The 24,331-nt window shown below is 39.5% G+C and overlaps 1 protein-coding gene across 12 annotated transcripts in view; it reads left to right on the top strand.

Moving 5' to 3' along the window:
• The first annotated feature begins 2,622 nt into the window (after window positions 1-2,622).
• The window catches only part of LOC117051511 (lethal(3)malignant brain tumor-like protein 4), a 55,643-nt gene continuing 33,934 nt past the window's right edge, over window positions 2,623-24,331 (top strand). For 6 of the 12 annotated variants that reach the window (XM_033157979.1, XM_033157980.1, XM_033157978.1 and 3 more), the window contains exons 1-5: window positions 2,766-2,856; window positions 16,283-16,452; window positions 19,601-19,754; window positions 21,796-21,901; window positions 23,894-24,041. In XM_033157979.1, the coding sequence (XP_033013870.1) occupies window positions 16,336-16,452; window positions 19,601-19,754; window positions 21,796-21,901; window positions 23,894-24,041 (525 nt within the window). In that variant the 5' untranslated portion in view covers window positions 2,766-2,856; window positions 16,283-16,335. Of the gene's footprint in view, window positions 2,857-16,282; window positions 16,453-17,576; window positions 17,618-19,600; window positions 19,755-21,795; window positions 21,902-23,893; window positions 24,042-24,331 lie in introns of those variants that run through there. The other 6 variants (XM_033157975.1, XM_033157972.1, XM_033157974.1 and 3 more) reach the window with 6 other exon arrangements.

The raw sequence follows: 24,331 nt of genomic DNA, 5'->3' as shown, positions 1-24,331 counted from the left end.
TTTTGGACAAAATCATTACAACACACACACACACATACAACCCAAATTAAATTTTTCATATTGTATTAACATAAACCACTTTGAAAACCTATCAAATCTGTGCCAAAGTTCCACACGTTGTGAACTTCCTCATTAGAGCGGCCGCTGTTATGAACTTTGAAATGGCTTTGCAAACATGTTTAGAAGGATTGCACTAACCATAATTTGCAGGTTTGAACCATAGAATCATAAGAGTTGGAAGGGACCTCTAAGGGTTATCTAGTATAGGAAAATGCGGAGCAGGCAGGATGGAATATAGGGAAGGGCCATAATTCAGTGGTAGAGCATCTGCTGTATATGTAGGTCACAGTCCTATCCCCAGCATCTCCAGGTAGGGCTGGGAGAGAACCCTATCTTAAATCCTGGAGAGCCACTACCAGTCAGTGTAGACAATACTGAGCTAGATGGATCAATGGTTTGACTCAGACTATGTATACACTAATCTGTTTGTAGCACAAAAATGTGGGTTTTTCTCAATCTACAATCATTCATGCTAGCCCTCAACATGCTGCTTTCAATCTAGATTGATTCTAGATCCTGCTGTTCACAGGGGTGGGTGTGGTTACTTTGATTCACACTTGAAATTCCTTCTCTTTATTATGTTCTCCACACCTACACACAGGTGAATGAAGAAGGAAGTGGTGATTGTGATCTCCGCATGTGCCCAACCACAAAGTCGTTGGCCAGGTATGAACCACATGCTTTTGTTTTCATCTGACTCAAGAGCCCTGTGGTGGAAAGTGGCACAAAGCAACAAAACACACACAAACAGGAAAATGGTATAAACTGCCCTACATTGGGGAGATCTCTGTCTGGTTCAATAACAAATTAGCAACTTTGCTCAGTTTGATGGACTTGGTCAAAGGTCACTGATGATAACTGCTGCTAATAAATCCATTGTGGGTATATTTAAATTAATAAATGTTACAGCGCAATCCCATAGACCCCAGATAAACAGATACAGGATTGCAGCCTTAAGAACAGAAGACACCATAAACTTGTGTGTGCGCACATGCAGATGTGTGTGTCTGTGTGTTGTATGAGTTGCACCAGTATGGTGCTATGCATGTTTCGTTGTTGTTGTTTAGTCATTTACTTGCCAGTAATTCCTATTAAATTTGATGGGATTCCCCCCCCCCCCCATGTATAGGATTGCAACTAAAATGTACCAGCATGCTGCCTAACCATCAGCAGAATCATGATTCTAACATCAAATCAGATATGCAGATTAGGCAAAATATGTGCTCCCGTTTAGTGAATTTTAATAGCAGGTTTTAAAAGTATCTCACTCTAGCAATCAAGACTAGTTTAACATGTACTTCATGTGAGCCATTTAGCTTCTCACGTATCATCTTCCTTCGATCCCATTTTCATTTAAATTGTAACAGTTTCAGGCCTGCTTGAGGCTTTATTTTTCCCTGCATTATAGATGTGTCTTACAACTCCAGTGGGAGAAAACTGTTTTTTATTGGGGGGGGGGGGAATATTGTTATTGTTTTAGCATTCAAACAAAACTGAGCAATAAAGTGTTCCCAATTATGGAGGTAAACAACGTGAACAAATGGAAAGATAACAAAAATACCATGCATTAAAAGTGGCAAGACAATCATGACCGCATGACAAGACTTATTGAATCATAAAAGCTGCTGTAGATGCAAAAACAGCCTTGGGTGCAAATTTGGTAAGGGGCGTTGGATGTGAACACATACACCCTTCAAGTTATTTTCTTCATTATCAAATCCCAACCCTTTTAAAAGACAAGTAATACATCAGAACTCACAAGCGTAAATATGACATGCATGTGGATACGATACCAGGGAGGGAAAGATCTAAATCAATCCTGTTGCCACATTAAAAAACTGAAAAAAGGAGCTGCTGTTCTTGAAAGCAGGGATGGCGAACCTGCAACCAGAGCCTGAAGCAGCTGCTTCAGGCGGCAGAATCCCATGGGCTGGGGTCACACAGAGGCGGCTTCCATTCCATTCTTGCATAGGTGCCCATTCCTTGGGGCCCTGGGTGCCCGAGAACCCACAAAATTCCCCATGAAGAGGCTGGGCACTCACAATTTCAGTGCCAGGGCCATGCACGCTGCATGGCACCCACCACCCCGGGCAACCACAGTGGCGGGGCCAAGCCGGCACTCCTGATGTCTTGCAAGATGTAGCTTGCACGAGATCTCACCAGATCTCTGCCAGACCTCCCCTGGAAGCTGCCACCTCATGACCCCAGTAAGCGAGGCTTAGGCAAGACGGGGGAAACAGGATGAGCCACCCCTGTCTGGGACACCCACTCACTCACCCACCCACCCACCACAAGATGATGTTGGACTCCAACTCCCATGAGCCCCAGCCAGCATGACCATGGGGCAGGGAGGATGGGAGCTGTAGGTCAGCAACATCCTATGGGCCAGAATCCCCATGCCTACAAGATTCAGGGCGTGTGTGTGTGTTTGTGTGGCAACTTGTGTCACGCAAAAAACTCCCCTCCCAAGTCGCCCGCCAAAACATCCCCTTGCCCCCCCCCCCCGCCCCAGGAGGCAGCCGATGCGCGCGCTCCCGCCTCCCACAGGCTGAGCCTCGCGCCCCTCCCACCCTCATCCCCTTGCTCGCTCGCGCGCCCCGCCGCCTCCACTCCGGGCCTCAATCCCTCGGGTTCCCTCACAAACCGGCCGGAACGGCCCGCGCCGCCCCAGTTATTACGCGCATGCGCTCTGGCCGCTCCGAGCACCGCTCCGGTAAGGGAAGAGTGGAGGGAGGGGGGGGCGGGTGAAGAATTGTTGTGGGAGTTTAAAGGAGAAGAGTCCAGCGAGGGGAGGAGGTGAGTAGGGAAAAGAGATGGGGAGTGGGGAGTGTGGGGGGGGAGTCGGCCAGGAAGGAAAGAGCGGAGGCTCTCAACCCCTCTTTGTACTTCAAATTCAGTTTGGGGGGGGGGGATGGAATGGGACGGGAGAAAAAGAGGATTAGTTTGTGCATGGGGGGCGGGGAGGCCCCTGTCTTTTGTCGTCGTCGTCGTCGTCGTCGTCCCCGTCGCCGCCGCCGCCGCTTCGCGTGCGCTGCACACACCGTTAGGCGGCGCTTCCTCCCGCCATTTTGAGAAGAAAGTGAGGAGGAAGGGGGGGTCTGTCCCATTAAGTGCGCTCAACCCCCCCCCCAAAATCGGAGTGAGTCGCTAGGTAAATGAGCGAGCGACAGAGTCGGGGCTCCCAACCTCCCCCCCCCCACCTCGCTCCGGGACTCGGAAACTGCCCCTTCCCCTCCTCTAACCCCGTGGCCGCTTCGGCCGCTGCGCTCCCCAAGTCCTGTGGGGAAGTTTGAAGAGGATGCCAAGTTGTCTTTCCTCTCCGCGCCCCCCCCCCCCGCCACCCGCCGCATCTTTCTTCCTTCCCCATCCCGTAATTTCTGCTTTGTGCTTGGGTGGGTGGGTGAGATTTCCCCTCTCTCCCCTCCCCACCCAACCCCCACCAAAAAACAAAAACAAAGGTCTTGATGGGGAGTGGTGGCTGTGTGGCTTACCCTTGCTTACCTGGGAGTAAGTCCCATTGCAGTCCCTGGGGTTGTTTTTGTTCATTTAAAGTTGAGGGATGTCTAGGGTTTCACAGTCAGGCAACAACAAATGTCCAGTGGCATCTTCAAAGACTTACTGTGACAGGAGGTTTTGTTTACCCCCCCCCCCATATTTGCCTGATGTGTAAAAAAAATATGGAGAGAAAACTATTATGTGGTGGTGGGGAGATTGTCTTATTCCTGTCTATTCCTGTGGTATGGAACTCTTGCAAACTGTGACCCCAGGAATATAGGAAGCTGCCTATATTCCTGGTCAGATTATATGTTGATCTTGAATTGAAACCTGGGGCCTTCTGCACGCAGCACTTGTGCTTTCGCTGAGCAGTGCTCCATCTCCTCCTACTTGCACGGATAATAATGCATATATGGCACAAACAGCCACAGGGCTGTTAGGAGGGGAGTCTTACATGCCCTCTAGACCAAATTGCTGCTCGCTGTAGGAAATCCAGAGTTAGAGCATCCCAATCAGAGGACAATCCAATCTTGAAGATCTCTAGGTAACTACCGGTAGTTCCATTATCCGACTGCTTTTACCATTAAGAAGTTTCTCCTAATGGGAAATTGAAATCTATCCTGTAACTTAAGCCCATTAGATCTACTCTTTCTCCTACGTGACAGCCTTTTAAGTACAATATTTGAAAAGTGCTATCATTTTCTCCCTCCATCTTCTCTTTTTTCGGCTCAACATATCCAGTTTCTTCAACCTTTCCTAACAGGAGTTGTTTTCTCCAGTGCAATGTCCAGGACTGAATACAGTTCTTCAGATGAAATCTGACTAGTGCAGAGGTGTACAGAAAAAATGTAAACAATGGAGCCAAACTGCAGAGCTCAAAAGTATACATGTCACAGATTGTACCTCTGGCATTTAATGGTCCTGCTGTTTACATTTTTTTTCTTTACACCTGTATATATGTATGTCTGCTAGCTGAGAATGGCAATTGATTAAATAAGTTCTGGGCCACAAAAGCTTATGTCATAATAAACCTGTTGGTCTTTAAAGTGTCACAGGACTCCCCATTGTTCACAACAAAGTGTATACTCTCTAGGGAGCTGTAGCCAATTCTGCATAGCTCTTTGATTAGTGTACTATGAAACATGGTTTTAAACATGGGGTTGTCTTTTTCACATATTACATTATATGTACCCTCAAAGCATTTTAGATTTACAGCAAAAATATAATATGTAATTTGTCCTTGAAGATGTCTCAGATGTGGATCCTGGCTGGCCAGCTGCAACAGTCTGTACCAATGCCACTGTCCCCTTCTGAATTTCAGGAAAGGATAATAAATGTGTTCCTCATCCTCATCTCCTCTGCTGATAGGCCAGATAATTCCACAGAAAGGTCACATTAATGCAGGACCTGAAGTCATGGGTGCAAATTTCACCAACTAACTTAATATGTAGTCATATACAAGTCACTTTCTCTCAGCCCCCTTCCTGCAATATGATTATATGACTGGTGTACTTTACAAGGCTATTGTAAAGATTACTGAGAAAATATATTCTAAGCACTTTGAGTGCTTAATCCTGTCTTGGCAGGATTATTGACTTATGGTGGAAGAAGTCAATAATCTTCAGCAGCCTCTGCTGAAACCATTGTAGTCCCTTTGGGAGTTAATATATAGCAGAATAAAACCTCTAATTGTACCTTTACACTCCCTAAGTGTACATTCAAAATGAATTACTTTGAAGCAATAGATAAGACAGAAAAGCTGTTTTCTTGCTTGCAAAGATCATTAGTAAGAATTATAGAACTATATGTTTTCAGCCCAAATCATACTATATTTTGAAATAGTTGGCCAGGTTCCAGTATAGAGTGTCTGTGAAATCAAATCCTTAATTTCTATGGGGCTTAAATGCTCATACATGTGCATTTGCATTGTGGCCATTTCCTCTTAGGAGCCTCAGTTGGCACTGGTACCGGTAGTTACAGGGCTATGGCAAAAATCAGGTGTTCTTGAACTTCACTCTCATCCTGTAGAAATCATTCTTGCAATGAATGGGTTTACATGCATGCAGAAGTTCTAGTGTGGTGAAATAATTGTATAAGAATTAGAGTGGCAAGGGATAATAGCAGGTAGAGAGATGTATAAAAGGAAATAGCAAGGAGCAAAGGTCATTCTAGCAGGACATTATTCCCACCCTTCAATCCCTATTGTTTCTGCCCATGTGAATGGCCTGTGTTAATAGAACCAGTAAAGTAAATTGATTTTGCTGGTAGAATTGCCTGCTTGTTTGTGTATTTCCTGATTCTGTGGGAAGGGGTATGGGGGTGGAGAATACAGTGTTCCTTGTGGCCTATGGCACAAAGAGCTGTGCAGAGGTTCCCCCTGAGACTTTCATTGTCTAGCATAAGAATATAAGAACAGCCCTGCTGGATGAGGTCAAAGGTCCATCTAGTCCAGAATCCTGTTCACACTGGCCAACCAGATGTCTATGAGAAGCCCATAAACAGGACCCAAGTGTGACAACACTCTCTTTTTGTGATGCCCAGCTACTGATATTCCGGAGCATACTGCAGAAAATTTTGATTTCAGGATTAAGATTAAAACTTTTTCACTTGTAGGATGGGCTCAATAGTATATGTGTAGGAGGAGCCTGGGTTGCAAGTTTGTGCAGAAAAGTTTAGAAAAGTTACGGTAGTTGCAGCGTTCTCTGGATGGGGCTATGGATTGATTAGACACTAGTCTGACAAAAGTTTGGTTATGTAACTATAGCTATGTTAAGTTTCCCCCCTTCCCCCACATATTGATGGTAGGAAGCATGTTCCTAGAATCCATGTTCATAGTTAGATACGCAAGTTACCTTCCGACCATGGTTTCAGATCATAGTTAGTGAGCTTAGTTGGATCTGAATGTACAAACATGCTAAAGAATTAAGCTAAACAAATAATAGTTTAGCATTCTGTCTGAAACAAGTTACTATGTTCTCAGTATGAGAATTTCATCATTTCAAATTAATTCCCACCTATACTGTTATTTTGGAGACGTTAGAAGTATAGTTTCATTGCTAGTTGTTTTTGTCGGCAAATTATTCTTGAGAATAATTGATTTTTTATTTTGTAGCATATTTGTCAAACATTAGAAGAATGGAATACTCGACTGTGTAGTACAGGGATGGGGAGCCTGCATCCTCCAGATGTTAATGGGCTATAGCTTCCATTATTTCTGACATTGGCCATGTTGGCTGGGGTTGATGTGAGTCCAACAGTGTATGGGGGGGCACAGGTTCCCCTCCTACCCCCAGTGCAAAAGCTGAAAGACAGAGGCTGCAATCCTTATACACACTTAGCTGGGAGGAAGTCTCATTTAACTTCTGAGTAGACTTACATTGGATTGTGCTGTATGGCTTTGGCCCTTTATGTGCTTATCTGGGCAGCAGTTAAACTTATTTCCCAGTTAACATGCGTAGTAGGATAGAATGGAAAGAGAGATGAGGCTTTGTGTTCAATTTCTAATGTAACATTAAACTGCTATTGTATCAGCACCTTCAAGTTATTCATAAGCAAAAATGGAAAAGTATACAGTGGTGGAAACTGTTACGTGATAATAGGCATTTGTGATAAACAACTCATACTTCCTATCGGATTCACTCTTTTCTCTTATCTATCTTTTATGCTTTTTCTGATGATGTGACTAGGAAAAGCCATGTTTCATCTGTTGATTGGACAATGGAATGTTTAATATGTACAAATCATGAATTATCAAAAGAATGGCCTTGGAACCTAGTGAGAGAGTTCTAGCAAAATAATTACATGTATAACTCAAAAGAGATGGGTATATGGGTGAAACTAACAGTTATTGCCAGTAAAGGAGTGCTAGTTTTCCCTCAGAAATAAATTGGATGAACAACCAATATATATATGTGGACATCATTGAACTGAGTAATTTCTCAATCTACAAATGTTTCCCTCCAAAACTGACTTCTTGTAAAATATGATTTTTGTAAAATATAGATATGGTTTCTATATTTGAAGCTCCAAAGAATTCCAGTATAAATTGTCAAAGTGCATATTGCTTTTCATTTGCTCTGATTAGCAGGAATCTCTTGCTTTATGAATGATATTACAGTATCTTTTATTGCCGAAGTAAATGATAGTGTTAATTTTAATGGGATGAATGGTGTACATGAGAGCACATTACATTCAGTTGTTATCATGGACAATAAGCATATTTCTCATTTAACGTATTTTACCAGGTTACATTATTAAGGCTACTGTAGTAGCTGGTTATTTTACTCATTTCTCTATGACGAGACAAATATATTGTCATTACTGGTGGCTGGGAAGTTGGTTGTTGGTTCGGTAGGCTCAGAAAGGGCTTCCAGGTAGTCTGAAGTAGCTCAACCTTTCATAAGTGACATGATTGTCAGTAGTTGTATTGGGTTAGAAAGACCTTCAGACCTAGGGGTAGAGCCAAGAACTTTGTTCACTTACTAAAAATAGTACAATTGAACTTTGGATAAAGAGTTTATAATTATTTTAAGTGGACTGAATATAAGGTTATGTTAGCACATCAGTTAGATGAAATAATAAGAGAATGTGGTGTTCAACTATATTAACTCATGGTTTTAGTTTTTGGTGTAGCATAGCCCAATCCTATAACTGAGATTTGTGCAGCTAATCTCATTGATTTCAGTGGGCTAAGACATGCCTAAATCTGCACTCTTAAGTTCTTATTGTCCGGGGAAAAACATACTTTTGTGTTACTAACTTGCTTTCATATTAAAACCTGTCTGTTTCTGAAGTATGTTAGTAAATGAAAGTCATCCTTTAACCTTAATGTTTGATCACTTCTGATAAGGTAAACAAACAAGTTTGGTGCGCATCAAAGAATACTATTAAATTTCAGCATTTTAATTATGTGATATTAAAATGTCAAGGGCAGTGAAATATGCATAGTAATGCATATATTTCTACCAACAGGAGTCCTGTAATATTTCCAAAATAACAATTGCTCATAGATTTACAACTTAATCACACTGCCTCGTATAGCAAACTATGTTTATACACTGCTCACATTTTGTTCTTAAAATTCCCAAACTCTGTTCCACTTCTGTTCAAACCATTAAAAGTTGGTTAACTTTCTATCCTTAACTGTTGATCAACTGCCATGGAATCTTTTAGCTCCTTACACACATACTTTTCTGTTTAACCTTTCTAGTCTTTACATCCTTATGCTACAGGATGGTGGTTTTTATCTGGCTGATTTGTATCCCAATAATCTTTTTAGCCATGATAAAAGTGTTAATGTCTAAATTGGAGATGGCAGGTTTGTTAGGGTATTTTCTACTGGCATTTGTAGTTTTCACTAAAATCAGGAAGTGTCCATTCATTCAGGCGCCTTGTAAATATTACCTGGTTGTGACAGCTACTTAAAACACAAGTTTCAGGAATAAGCCAATACTTTTGTAATAATTTTTGTGGTAATAGAACCATGTTAAGGGAATTACTGTTGATTGAAACACTAATCATCATAACCAACTGGCCATTCTCTTAACTTACATTTTAACCTGCAATTGTCAAAGATGAAATGATTGTGACTAGAGTGAAATAATAATTGTGTGAAGCTTGTTAATGGTGGATTCCTTGATTACTTCTTCCCGATACCACTGAATAAATTTCCGTAATGCATATGACTAGGCTTCTCATTCACAGCTGATTCCCACAACCACCTTTGTTATATTAATTGTGTGCCATCCAATGTACAGTTCTGTATGCATTGACTGTAAGGGCTTGAAAAGTCCTATGTAGATCTGTATACAAAAAGCCAATGCTTACATCAGAAAGGGGAACCCTTTTCAGTCTGAGGGGCATATTCATTTGTATGAAACCTTCTGGGGTCACATGCCAGTGGTGGGCACAGGTAGAAGCAAAAGTGGTCTGTCACTTTTACTTTTGTACTGTTGGGCCACCTCATGAGAAGAGAAGACTCCCTGGAAAAGACCCTGATGTTGGGAAAGATGGAGGGCACAAGGAGAAGGGGACGACAGAGGACGAGATGGTTGGACAGTGTTCTCGAAGCTAGCAACATGAGTCTGACCAAACTGCAGGAGGGAGTGGAAGACAGGAGTGTCTGGTGTGCTCTGGTCCATGGGGTCATGAAGAGTCAGACACTACTAAACGACTAAATAGCAATAACCATTGGGCTACATTCTAGCCATTTCAAAGTCAAAGTTTTTACACCAATACAACACACATCTCTCCATTTTTCATTCATTATAACAGTTCAAACACATTGCAGGCCAGATAAAAACATTTAAGAAGGTGCATAGCAGGACTGGAAAGGGTGTGGGCTGGGTGGGTACATGGCCTAGGGAGAGTCTTGAGGGCCAGATAGGCCTGGAAGACTGCAATTGACCCCCAGGACTGAGGTTCCCCACCTCTGTTTTACAGGGTTGGTCAGATGCAGTTTGTGTCCAAACAACTACTTCTGCATGTGTTTATAACATGCAGTTTATATAACATGTTTATAATGTTTAGCATAAGTGTGAGTATGACTATCATAATGGAAAAGGTTGTGAGTCATTCTGTTAGCAAACTGAGTATTGTAGGTTTTATCTCCTTTTTCAACAGTGAAAATAAGGTTATGATGTGTTGCCTTTCTAGTGGCAAATTGAAAAAACCGGCTGCACTATCAGTTCTTCTTTTATCTCTGCACTGTGCCCTGGTCACCGAGTATATTTTGCTTCACTGATATTCCCATTTTTAGGAAGTGGAGGTTGTGGAGGACAGAAAAAAGGGATGACTAGAATAGAACAGAAAAAGAATTTATGCAGGTGTTTATTGAAAAGACAGGTCTTTTCAGATCACAAGTTCAAACAGGCAGTCTGCTACTAGATAAACAATATAAACAACCCTACTGAGGCATTTGAGAAGAAAGCATGTTATTTGCAAGCAAGGTAGCCATCAAAGGTTTCTACAAAGGAAATGTTTATTTCTGGCTTGAGGCAAACTCTTTATTGGGGATAGGGGCAGCTGACTTTAAAATGCCTGCTGTTTGCATTGGGGCAAAATGTTGATCCCTATCTTTGTGGAAGAGAAGGGTGCAAAAGGAAAATAACAGAAACAAGATTAATTGTGCTATTCTGGAAATTCTGTAGAATGTAATTCATACAGAGAGCCTGGTGCATTTTATAGTTTTAAAAATGAGAATAGACCCATTAAATCTCATTAAATATATCTTTATCTTTCAAGCAGCAGGCTGTTGTCCCTAAAAAATATTGTTCCTTCACAATATTCTGTTATAGATGTTGCAGGCTTCATTTCAACATATTGTCCTCGACAGAAACTCCATGTTAACTTTTTCTGTAAACATGGAGAGCTCGCGACCTTTACTATATTCAGTGGCTACCATTGCATAAAAATTATACATTACCATAGTTAGAGATATAGCTTGTCAATGTGGAAAAAGTATGTTACTATTATTATATTACATTGCAGTATCCCCTTATATGCCACCTTGGCTGTTAGCCCAGATAATCAAAGCCTTCTGCCATAAGAAATATTTTTTCCAGATGTTCCTATTATTAGTTAAGATACTACAAATAAAAGGGGGAAATCACTCCAGCATGCCTTTGCATATTTCTTCAAAAGTTCCTCTTCAGCACCACTTTTGACAGTACAGGAAGTTCTTAAATTGATGGTGATGCCACTAAGTCTCTTTTTATCAATGTCTGTAGCATGAGCTGGCAACATTGTACAGTAATGATCCTAGGAAAACCTTGCCCACTGAGCTGGCATAGAGCTACCGGAAGAGAGTTGATAGGAAGCCTTCATGTTTGATCCGCTTCTAACAGTTTGTGCATGTAATGTTAAGATAATGTAAAAGGCGAGGAAGGGCAGACATTAAGCTCCTGTGAACAGTATTCCTAGTCCACTTTGCATGTTTCTAATGCAGCAGAAAAGTCATTGTCTAACAGATTATGCATTAAGATATATCCTTAGATACTATCAGCAAACGGAGGAAGTTAATATTGGCCATTAGATGGACTAGTGATTTGACTAAGTATGCCAACTGTTTTGTAAGTTTGGACTATGTTGTATAATGAATACATGGTAATACTGCTCAATCCCTGATGCGTGGGTCGTTTTGGAAGAGGGCATAATGGGGGCATAATGGGAGTATGTGAAGTGGGGACAGAGCACAATGGAACAGGGTGGGTTTATGTGTGCTTTGCTAACGTGTGAGATGGCCAGGAACAGAACCCCTGCATGAAACTGTCACCACAGGTATTTTCCTGTTGTTTTGTTGAATATAAAGATACACTATGCCCATCAAGGGCAATCAGAGCACAGAGACAGATTTCTGCATGTGAATTGCCATTTCAGATCAGAATTGATGTACATGTGGAGTTCACATATCATATGGTACACCACTGAACTGTTAACTTAGAGGAAAGACCTTAAAAGTGTTGACAACTTGTACAGTACTGTATTTAATGCTTCCCCCACCCATAGAACTAGGTTTATTGTATAAATGTTGTTTCATAATAGCACAATATAATGGCATTGCTGTTGTAAATCAAAGGCTAATGTTTCATTCATTTATTTAAAAGATTTAAATCTGTGTCTAGGTCAGTCTTGCCTAGGTAAGGTCATGGTTGCAAAACCAGCCCAAGCAACCACCATCACTTGCATCTCCCTAGACAGTGCTGGGTCCAGGAGCATTCCCTGACCCTGACTGTGTACCTAACCGTTTAGAAAAAAATGACAGTATCTAGGGAAGTTAGATAATACAATTTCTCCAAATGCAGCCCATAGGTTAAGCTGATGTGGACACAGAAGTGAATAGCAAGACCGAGAAACCAGGCAAAGGACAAGAATGAGGCAGAGTGAGGAACAGTGTATGAGTTGAACCTTGTGATTGACTTTTTTGGAGAGACAAGGGACTAGAAAGCATTTAACAAATGTAACAGTATTTATTTATGCATTGTTTATTTATGAGCTATAAACTGCTAAATTAGGTAACAGTTAAAAGCAGAATTTGAGTGTTCTAAAATTTTGTATATTAAATACAAAATGCTATGAAAGAGCAGCAGGAAGGTAGTTTTCTAAGCTTAAAAGCAACAGCAATTACTCTGGTGCTGGAATCTTTGTAAATAACTTGTGAGGAAGGGTTTGCTTGGTGGTGGCATTGACTGTTCATATGACTTTGGTCTATAATTACAAGTCTAACATGTTTATTTTACTTTTCTAATAATATACATATCTCTTAGATGAATTCACATCTCAAGTTAGTGTGAAATAAAAAAGCCTACAAACATGTTTTCATTTACACTAAAGAAAACATTAAGGTTTCCACTATTGAAGTGGATTAAAGCACTATGGCACAACAAAGTGAACTAGAAAATACAGGATGACAATCAGTTAACAGGAAACAATATAACCTCCCCACAAACCTAAGCTCAATAAGCAGCAGACATCATATAATCTCTTTGCTAGCTTTGTGCAAACAAACTAGGATGAATGTGTAATAAACAGGTTGTCGGGTAGTGACCCTATAGAAACTTTGTGTGCCTCAGGATGGAGTGTGATGCCTTCAGATGCCATTGCTGGAGGTGGTACTTGCTAGAAGCCTTAGACATACTAAGGAGTTATTTGCTGTGACTGTTTACCTGTGTATCCACAAAGGAGTTAATCAGAGAGTTCACTATAGCAGCTTGAATCATAAATGATTCTTCAAGGCAATGGACTTATTGCCTCTCAAAAAGTTTCTTTTATTAAATCAAATGGCATGAAGTTCTGGCAATGGATTGTTTTGTCTTGTCTTGTATTGGTTTTTTTTTAAAGAACCATACAAATGAAATGGCAGTGTGATTTCCCCAGAGCAATTTGTTTTCACTGGTTATGGGTTGAAATGAATTGACTGTCAATATTTTCCTGCCTAGATTAGTTTAGCATAGTTTTGAGGAGGAAAATGGTTAAAAATTCTCTGCAAAGGTGTGTGTGTTTTTGTAACCTTCATTGTTAAATGTTAGAAGTATTACATGTATATAATTTAATGTATTTTTGTGGAACAGCTAAGTAATAATTATTAAAGTAATCCAACAAAAGTTCCCATTATATTATAGAATTGGAGGGCCTTTATTCTGCAGCATGAAAAAGCTGTTAGTGGGAAGTGAATAAAAATATAGCTGGAACTCCTGTTGGCTCCCCACATAACACAATTATAAAATCGAAATTTGTGCAAATTTGCACAAGTTCTTGCTTTGTTTATTCAAAAATATGAAATACCTGTATAGACCAGATATGGGCCAAATGGCCGAAATAAACTACCTACCTACCTACCTGTATAGACCACTGTATCCATTATTCCCATACTCCCATAGTGAGAGAGGTTGGGGGCCCAGGGTATGGTTGGTTGTCTGTGGTTGGCTGCAGTGGGGTTTGTTTGCCTTTGTGAGGGGGGATGGGCTTGTTGGGTCAAGTAAGCCAGATTGATTCAAATGCTGTTGGTGGGTTCTTGTTTGGTTTTGTATGTGATAAAGGGGAGCCATACTGGGGTGAAGGTATCATCTTCTATTAGTGCCCCATGTCAGTTTCAGTTTCTTGATTAGTTTTTCTAGCAAGGCTGTTTCGCACTGATCCTTGTTCACCCCTGAAAGGTCTCTGGCTGTGAGGCTTCTGGCTACTGAGAGTGGGTAGATTATAAGCTCTCTCTAATGTGAGTGTTCATTGTGATATTGGAAGATGTTCAGTACTGGGTCATTCCACGCCAAATCACCTGGTGCCATGTGCTCTGACAACTCAGATTTTATTAAAAAAAAAATAATGTGTAATATACCTATGAGATAACCTCAAATTATATTCAAAAGATTTTTTTGGTCCAAAATTGGGTGCAGGAGAAATTTTAATTTTTTTTAAATTTTCACATGATTCAGGCTAATGCAATTTCTGCGTCAGTTTAGGAAAAGAAAACCCTGTTTCGCTTATTTTTCAACCAATTGGGCTTATTTTGGTATCAAAATAAAGCTAATTTTGGTCTCTTTCAAACTAAGGTATGAGTGGTATTAAGTGCCACAGAAAAGGGTCACCGACCATTCAAAGTGAATGTTAGTCATTTTGTACCTTGGTAGGTTTGATAAGCCATAGCACGCAAACCACAACTAACACATGTATCATACTTTTTTTGTAGAATGGGCTAATCATGAGCTTGTTATGTTTTAAAAATAAGACGGTGTTTATCTGTGGTTATAAAATATTTTTCTTACAAAAGTTTTATTAATTATTTAATAAAAACAAAATACGTCTTGGAACCCTTGTTCATTTTATTGTGTGAAAAACACTTCTGCAATGCTATGGTCAAAGCTATTTTGTTTCCCACACATGTTATATGGTCAGTGGTGCTGTTTTGGCCACTGTATGCAACATGACCTTTCTGAATCAGCAAGAAAAAAAATGTATTTTTTTTTTTTACTTTCCAATTACAGGATAGTTTAACTATGGGAATTCAAGCACTGATAACCTATACTATTATAATCCACTCGGTGTAAGGGGCTACCCATGAGATTAGTTTAGAAGCTGCAGATGATGCAGAATTCTGAGGCCCAGCTGTTTCAAGGCATTTGCTACCAACTATATTCAAATCTTACTAATAGCACATAAAGCCCTAAGTAACTTGGGACCAGTGTACAGTACTTAAAATATTTCCTTATACTTCTGCCCAATCTACAGTCATTTGATGGTGCCTGGCTGTCCTCAACAAATTATGCATTTAGCATGGTATGGTAGCACCGGCATTATAGAACTCTACCTAACATAATGAAGTCAGTATTGTTGGAAATGAACTTTGAGTGTCAGCTTAAGTCTTGGTTATTTCAGCAAGCCTTCTTATGAAAAAGATATATAGTTTTCATTTTATGATTTATAGTCAGATGAACCATTTTTGTAAACCTATTTCTTTAATGCATTCTGCTTGATTTTGTTATTTTGTTTTGGTTTTAATTGATATTCTCTACACCACATGCATATGTTTTTTTATATGTGTTTGTGGTATAGAAATGACTTAACAACAACAGTAATAGTAGTACAGGTATAAGGATCTGCTTATACCGAGTCAGACCAAACTGTTCAGCTATTCCAGCACTGTCACCCTGACAACAATTCCTTATCTGGATAACAGGCAGTGATTTTTCCAGGCCTGCTGCTTGAGAGCCTTTTAACTAGAAATTTGGGAGGGACCATAGTACAGTGGTAGAGCACAAGGTCCCTGGTAAAATCCAAAAGTCTCCATTTAGAAAGATCAAAGAGCAGGTGATGTGATAGACTTCTGCCTAGAACTCTGCAGCTAGTCAAAGCAGACAGTGCTAGGCTCAATGAACAAATAGTCTGACTAGTATAAGGCAGCTCCTGGGTTCTGATACTTCCTCTGAGATGTCACAGGCCTTCTCTCGGCAAAGCCTATGATTTTTTTTTTTTAAAGTCATGGCTATTTCCTAAAAAATTTAAGTATAGAGACCTCTTCTCTCACAATAAGGTAAGAACTGTACAAATACGCAGGTAGGCAGCACACATTTAAGTCACAAACACTGTTTCTTTTACACCAATTGCTTCAGTGTGAAGATGCACCTTATTGAAGGATGACATTTTTTCATGTTTCAAAGCCTCCCCCCCCTAAAATTGTTCATAAAATGTACACAACTGGCCTGTTGATTCTGTGCCTTTTTGTTTTGTTTTCAAGCCTAGTTTTGTTTCTTAATTTTTTTTAAAAAAAATCAAAGACTAAGCTGAAAGATGGAACAGAATATATCGGAGAAAAAACCAGCCATCGCCCAGACTGCAGACTTCGATGTAATGGGTGCCTTAGACTGGAAAGACGGCATTGCCACCTTGCCGGGTAGCAACATACAAGTAAGGAAAAAAAATAAGGGATAGGGTAAGCAAAGGCCCTAACTTAGTAAGAATTACCAAATGTTCTTTTGTCAGGGTAGAGAAAAGATGTGCTGTGAAATGTATTGCCCTCTGGCATTAATTGGAGCTCTGGTGACAAAAGCAGACTGAGATGCCATCACCAAACTAAGTTAAATTTTGCTGATATTTCTGCTTGCCTGCTGATTTAGCTGTTTGTTTTTCTTGCTATGCAGTGAAGCTGGAGTTTCTGGAAACAAAATGTCAGTGAAGAAGTTTATGCACCAAAACAGAGAACTAATTTAATATATTTTCAGCCACATAAGTACACTTACTAAAGATAATCACCCTGTTTTAACTAATTTGTGAGACAGAGGAAAGCTCTCTTCTTAGCCTTGACTCCTTGGGTACCAGTATTAGACTGCAGAATAATAACTGTAGTAGAAAAAAACTGCAGCAGGGGAAAAAAGAACTGTGCTACCTTGTCTGGACCTGGTGACATCTAAGCCTCTACCAAGATGTTTCCTTAAACACCTGTGCATTATTAGAAAACTTGGAACCCAAGGCTGGTTGCTGGCAGCCAACAAGAACAACAGAGAATTGCATGGTGACAATAGTAAGGAGAACAGAAGAAACTGTGGCTGGTTGTGCTGATCAGAGGCTGGTCTGAAGACTGGTTTGGCTTGTGGGCCACCTGTTGAGGAACAGGACCTTAGGAGAGAATAGCTCAACTTTGCAGTTAATCTGCATCTAATTTGAGAGTTTTCGGCAAATATGGTGTGTTGGAATGCCTCTTCTTATATGTAGACTTTTTCATTACAGATTTATCCCCATCCCACCTGCTAACTGATCTCCATAATGTTATTATTATTATTTTTAATTAAATGTGTTAGCTGTCTTTTTAAAAATCTCAAAGTGCTATAAACTATTGAAGGATTTAATATGATAAATAGCTTTAAGGATGAAGACCCTGTGAAGTAATAACTGTGTTGCACCATGCGCAGAGGGCATTTTCCTTACCCCTGATCTATTATTCTCTTTTCCTCTCTTGGGTTCTAGTGTGGGCATATAGCCCATGGGGTGTGATTTTATAGATGGTTTAAATTCTCTCTTTTCAGAAATTGAGAATGGGCAACACTGCAATCAGAAAATTTGTCAGTCATTGTTGGTATGATTTTTAGAGACAAATTACATGCCCCCCAAGAATAATGTTCTAATAAAATAACCACTACTTCATTATCAATGTGAAAGTCTATCCAGTATGTCATATCTAGGCAGTATATCAGTATATCGCCCAGGATCAGTATGAGGAGCTTCACTCAGTGGTATATCGCTGGTGACACCGACACAGCTCCTGAGTCTCTCTGCTACCAGTGTCCACTAGAGTTCCTACCTCCAGTGGCACTGCTAGCAGAGGGACTCAGGCGTGGTGGCAGTTTCACCAGCAATATATCGCTGAGTGAAACCGCCATCACACTCTGCCCTAATACGATGCAAAGGGAGAAACTTTTCCTCCCTCTTCATCTTTAAACTGCTCGACTGAGGAGTGTGCACCAGGCTGTCTCAGCTGGGGAGAGGGAACCTTTCCCTTCCCCAGCTGAGCTGCGCAAACAAACTGCATTGTCCCAGTCCATGAGTGCCTGGGTGAAACCGCCTCAGTTCTTGAGGTGATAGCTGGGGCAGTTTCACCAGGTGCTCGCTGGCAGAGGCCAATGCAGCTTGTTTTTCCAACATCGCAGTATATCACCAAACCACGATGTTTGGCTGGTGATACACCACAATGCTGAAAAGCTGATATTGTCCAGCCATAGTCATAACATCTTGCCTTTAATGACACATAATAACTGTAGTGAGGTTCACATTGTAACCACTTATGTTTGTGTCTAAAAATACTTAGATCATTCTTTTGTTGCTCTTCCATTTAAGAAGCAACAACATAGTTGTGACAATCTGTAATTACCGATCAGCATGTTGGCTGGTTTGCATTTTTTCTCAGTCAAGTAAAAACAATGCTGTATTATCCTCGGATTTGTAAGAATGGGTCAATTTGATTACAAAACAAGTGATAAAATATTTTATTTAAAAAATGCTGAAGAATGCTTAACAAATCTTCACTTGTTTTTCAATGGTCTTGCATTATAGTCCTGTTTATGTGTTTTAAAATATTGTTCTGCCCTCTGTAATGGGTGAATCTCTAAATACTTGGAGATGCAAGTGTACTGTGAGCAACATCCAGTCAAAAAGAAGCCCTTCTGACATCAGTGATTTCATTTGGACAGTTAGGTACATGCTTAAATATTTCACATTGAATTCATTGGGATTTAGGGTGATATCCAGCTAAGTCATACTTGGAGTAGACCCCTTGAAATTGCCTAAGTCCATTGATTTTATTGGGTCTACTCTACTAGCGGATATCAATCTTGGTGTTTACCACTAACTGGATTGTACCCTGTCTGTTGAGTAGTTTGGTGAATTGTGGCATACTGGTTAAGTGCTTACGGGGACTGAATAAACATAAACTGGATGATACAGCAGAAATGTTTACTAGTACCCATGTACTTTGCTTTTTTTGAAATTCAAATAATGTACACATCACTTTCTGGACTGTTCAGAGACATTCTCCTTCTTGGTTATAACTGCATGTACCATTTAGAGGGTTGGTGCTCTAGCAGTATAGGAAAGTACTGGTAGGTGTATGCCAGTACCAGCTTGATGTGCTGAGACATCCCTCCAAAGCAACAGTTACTGGCAACCATGGTTTTCACTTTTTAGATTTTGATTCTAATCAGATAACATTATGAAGGAGTGCTTACTCTCCCTCAAATAGCACTATAGTTTTGAAGATCTTAGACTGTGTATGTAATCATCCCTCATTATATTTTTATATGTTTCATAGGTCTGATTCATGTTTACCAATGATGTCTTTCTGTAGGTACATTGAAAGAAATGAGTACTCATTTAATCTGTGTCTGTGCTATAGTAACGATGTCCTAGATTATTGTCATTGCAGTATTTAATGCATTTTCTTTGCTATTAGTTCCTTTTTACTGCAATCTACCTTGTTTCCTTGTTGACTCTCATATACTGTTTCCTTTCCTTCAAAAGTCTCTTTTGTTACATGTTTACTTCATTCACTTTTTATCCCCTGTAGTTTCGTTTAACTGAGTTTGGGACACTGGAAATAATTACAGAAGTTGAAGCAAAGGCTACAAAAGCTCTCTCTGCATCACCAATAAATACCAGTTCAGCCCTTAACTTGTCTACCTCTTCTGTGCCCAACACCATAGCTGCCTGTGGTACTGAAGGTGAGCCTTAGACTAGTAGACTATATAATGGAACAAGAGCATGAAGCAACATGTAGCAAGAATGGGTCTGTGCAGTAGCTTGCAATCTGGTGAAACATTAGAACTGCTTGTAATTTTTACTAATTTAGCATTATTAATAGTCACAGTTTATATTTGTCCTTAGGAACAGAACAGTAAAACAAGAGTGCCACTTTGAACTTTGAAACATTGTGGTTCAACCATCAGGACTCCTATTCTACCACACAGGGGGGGGGGGGCGGGAACTGGAGTGCACAATTTTCCTAATTATGTCTCTTGTCCAATATTTTGCACCCAAAGCATCCTTGTGGGCAAGACATTGTTTCTGGAACAGGTTAGCTGGGATAGAATATTTTATGTAATTATGGAATGCATTAACATCAACTCATGTTAGCAATCTTGAATTTTCAGGGGGAAAGGGGAAAACATTAGCTAGCAACTTTCTGTTGTTTCTGGTAGTCAGATGTAGTTTCTTATTACTAATTCTTGTTACTTTTACATTTGTAAGACATTGCTAGGACTATTTAATGCTATTAAGAGGGAAAAGTGCACTGTTTGAAAACCATTTAAGCTTATCTGAATTTGCCAGGAGTGGCCACTGCAGTGGGGCAGATTCATCCTCCTGACACTGATATTGCTGCCACTTGCCCACTGGTACACTCATGAAGTTGTTCAGGTAAGTGGCAGTGACACTGATGTCAGGAAGGTGACATTGCTGGACTTCTCTGGCTATTCCTGATACTTAGATTGGCACCATCTAAGTTAACCTGGTTGTATTGCCTCTATGGAGATTATTGAATATACTGCCAAGTTTCGTGATTTTAAACAAGAATTTATGAACAAAAATGAACTCATACTGTATGATTACTAACTGTAAAGCTACAAATTTCCTTCTAAGCAAACTTTGTACTAGTAGCGTACAATTTTCTGTTTTGTCCACATGTTATTGCTGAAGATTTTTGATCCAGAACAGAAGCATAGCTGTCAACTTTTCCCTTTTTTAAAGGGAAATTCCCTTATTCCGAATAGGATTCCTCGCAAGAAAAGGGAAAAGTTGACAGCTATGAACAGAAGAATGAATCCAACTAAAGTACACATGAAAATATGCTTAGATATAGGCATAATTTATTTATAAAGTCTTAGTTGTTTGCATATATTTAATATGTCTGCACAAGTTTATTAAAATGTCAAAACAGATACACCTTTATCAAACTGGAAAACACTGACATCCATGTAGACAGTTAATTTATATTGTATTCATCATATTTAAACCAATCTCATTCTTTATTGTTTAAATAAGTAGGTTATTACAAGACCAACATCATTATCAATTGATAAAATAAAAAGATAAAAATGTCCCCAAAGCCAAAACCAGTAACAACAGGGTGCATATAAACAATCTATATATTAAAATGCCATTTCAATACGCATAATTAATGACATTTTTAGCTGTTAATTTTTGTTTCTGTTTAGTTACAGCAAATCTTGCTTAAATGTAACCTATTTCTCTCAGACAGAAAATTCATTATTTTAATTAAGTCACCATATCTTTAAATCACTTTCTTTTATTGAATGTGGCCTTAAGATATATGTTTAATGAGGTGCCTATAACTCATACTTTTTTGCCACAATACATTTTATTAGCCTATGGTGTTAAGACTCTTCTTGCTGTTTTTGCTGAAGCTAACATAGCTACCCCCTCTGGAATTTGTCAATATAGATGAAGTTTTGAATTTGTCATTTCATGGGGTAGGTGCCTAGAGGCTTTATACATTTAACAAAATTCAAAACACTGTTCTTCTCATCTCTAAAGTTCACCCACAGTTAACATATCCACAGAGTCTTCAGTTGTTTGTTGCTTTGGCTTAAATGACTTCACAGACTCTTTAAATACCTGGTCCACGGTGTTCAGTTTCTTTTCAGGATTGTAAAAAGCATTGAAAGAGCTCCATGAAAGGTGTTAGAAGTCCCAAATACTTTTATTTTGAATTAATCAGTGCCTATCCTTTTTTTTTTTTTTTAGTGCCCAAGGACAATATTCCCAGATCTGAACTCCAAACCTGTGAAAATAACAGACGCCCTGGGAAAATGGACTGCTTTGAGAATTCCCGTCAGGAACCTAGAGATAGGTAATGTCTTTGGTCTCCTCCTTTGTTTCATGGGACACAAGTGGAATCTGGATTAATCTATATTTATCTCTGTATTAAAAGAGCAAGTATCAATTTCAGTATTTTTTAAAAAGATGTTGGAAAACAGGTGGCTGGCTGCTGATGCAGTAATTAAATAGTAAGGCTACACACTGAGCTGGAAGTCAGTACCATTGAACTGAGTGAGGTTTACTTCTGAGTATAGGATTGCAGTGTAAATTATTTTATGAAAGAATGATAGCATTCAAGGTGGAGACTGGCCCCATGTATTGATGAGGCACTGACCAAGACAGATTAAGGGAGGTAGTGGTTTTATCTTTATCAGTTAACATTATTCAAAAGAGAGAGAAATGCAGTTGTTTTCTCTAAACAATATTCTTTGATTAAATTTAAAAAGGTCTAATCCTTCAGCATGACTGAAAGTTAATTATCAATACTTTATTCAGAAAGGTGGAAAAAACGTATTGAACCTCTGATCATTTAACTGCCCTCTGCATGCCCATCTAGTTTAATAACACTGTAACTATATATAAAGAATAACCCAGTTTGTCTGAAATTCAGATTATTCACATATTTGTGATTGCTTTAAATAAATGAATTATAATACTCAAAAGTTTCATTAATTTGAGTAACTTCTAACTTCAGATAAGTTATGTATTGCCACCTCAGTTGTTTCCCACCTTAACTTTCATGCACCAGTTTTGCATTTTTAGTAATGCTGAACATTGAAACATTGAAGTAGCCCATAAAAATTGTTAGGGTGGTAGCAAACCTGTCACTCAAATGGGGTAGTTATATTCCTATTTACCTCACAAGACTTCCTCTGTCGCAGCAGAAAAATGAATACATATTCAGTTTCCTTATAAAAGACAAAATGAAATGAAAACTCACCAAGCAAGCTGTGATAGGAAAACCGTTGGTGGTATGTCTGAAGCACAAGAAGGCCACATTGCAGTATAAAAGTGTACAAGAACCTTTCTTAAAGGAAATTAGCTCTGGTGCTTTCATTGGCTCATATTGAATGAAAATGTAAGCATTGTTTCAGCTTTGCAGTGCTTGTTTTCCTTGATGTGAAATATTCAGTGCTAATATGAATGAAGCTTAACATCAAGAAAACCTGCATGGTTGTGCAGTTGACCTGTGCTTCAAGAGAGGTCATTATTGTACATGATTTTGGTTTCCTTAGATTTCATTAATTGCTAATTAAGATGCCAGTTAGTACTAGCTATTAAAGCTTAAGTCCTGAACATACTTCCTAGGGAGTAAGCCTCATTGGTCATAGTGAGGCAGAGACATGTCTGAGTAAACATGGACACGATTGTGCTGTAATTCATACTGCTGCAGGGGAACTTGTAATCTATCTGTGCAGAACCAGCTCAGGGGGTTAAATAAACATTTGCTTCATGCTATTCAACTGTTTAATTCCTTTTCATTAACTTTTTTTGAATTTATTCATTTAAACATTTATATCTTGCCTTTCCTTTTGTTTGGTTCCACAAGGTACCTTAATAATAATAATATACAAACAACTAATGAAAATATAGTTAAAGAGCAATATTGTAGAATTAGCATCAGTAAAAGGAATATAACAGAGCCCATTCATTATCCCTTGCCCCAAGTGCCCTTTATAACAACAGTCTTTTAATCTAGTATGTAGACTCTAGTATGTAGTACTGTATGTAGAATTCCGCAAAATAGGTAATGCTGCTGAAAAAGCCATGTCTTGCGTAGCTACCCACTGAACATCAGATGGAGCAGGGAACCTAGACCAGGACCTCAGAAGATTATCTAAGCGAGCAGGTCGGTTTTCATTGAAGAAGCTGGTCTTTGAAGTATCCTCGCCCCAGACCATTTCTACTGTATTGCCTTTTAAAGCTGCCAGTCCAGATGCTTCACCAGTGTTAACGGGAAGGGTAACTTTCTGTAACTTCACATGGATACTTTGCACTTATTTTAGGTTTTGTCTCCTAGTAGAGTATCTAAGGACAGCCCAGCTGACTTTGGGAAACAGACAAGTAGCAGCCAGATTTATGAAACAGACAGACCTTCCAAGCGCCTACGAAAAAAGAGGAAGTTGCTTTTGGATTCTGAAGATGAGGAAGAAAATGCAGATGATGATGAGGTATTACAGGTTTAGTTGGAATCATAACCAGGCGACTACACTTGATTCAGGCAGTGGTATATGTAAATCACGAAAACTTTTTTGAATTAGAAGCTAATGTTGACATTTTATATTCAGAAAATATCACTCTGGAAAGTTTATAAATACAGAGGGACCCTGGGTTACGTACGCGATCCGTTCCGGGCGTATTGCGAACGAACAAAAAAAACCCAAACCTGGAAGAAGCGCAATTTGAGCTCTTCTGTGCATGTGCGAAGTGCGCAGAACGCTTTGCGCATCCGGGGGTTGCG

Source organism: Lacerta agilis, chromosome 8 (assembly GCF_009819535.1).
Source record: "Lacerta agilis isolate rLacAgi1 chromosome 8, rLacAgi1.pri, whole genome shotgun sequence".
Lineage (NCBI taxonomy): Eukaryota > Metazoa > Chordata > Lepidosauria > Squamata > Lacertidae > Lacerta > Lacerta agilis.
The sequence above is the reverse complement of the archived record's forward strand: the minus strand, read 5'-3'. Positions and strand labels throughout refer to the sequence as shown.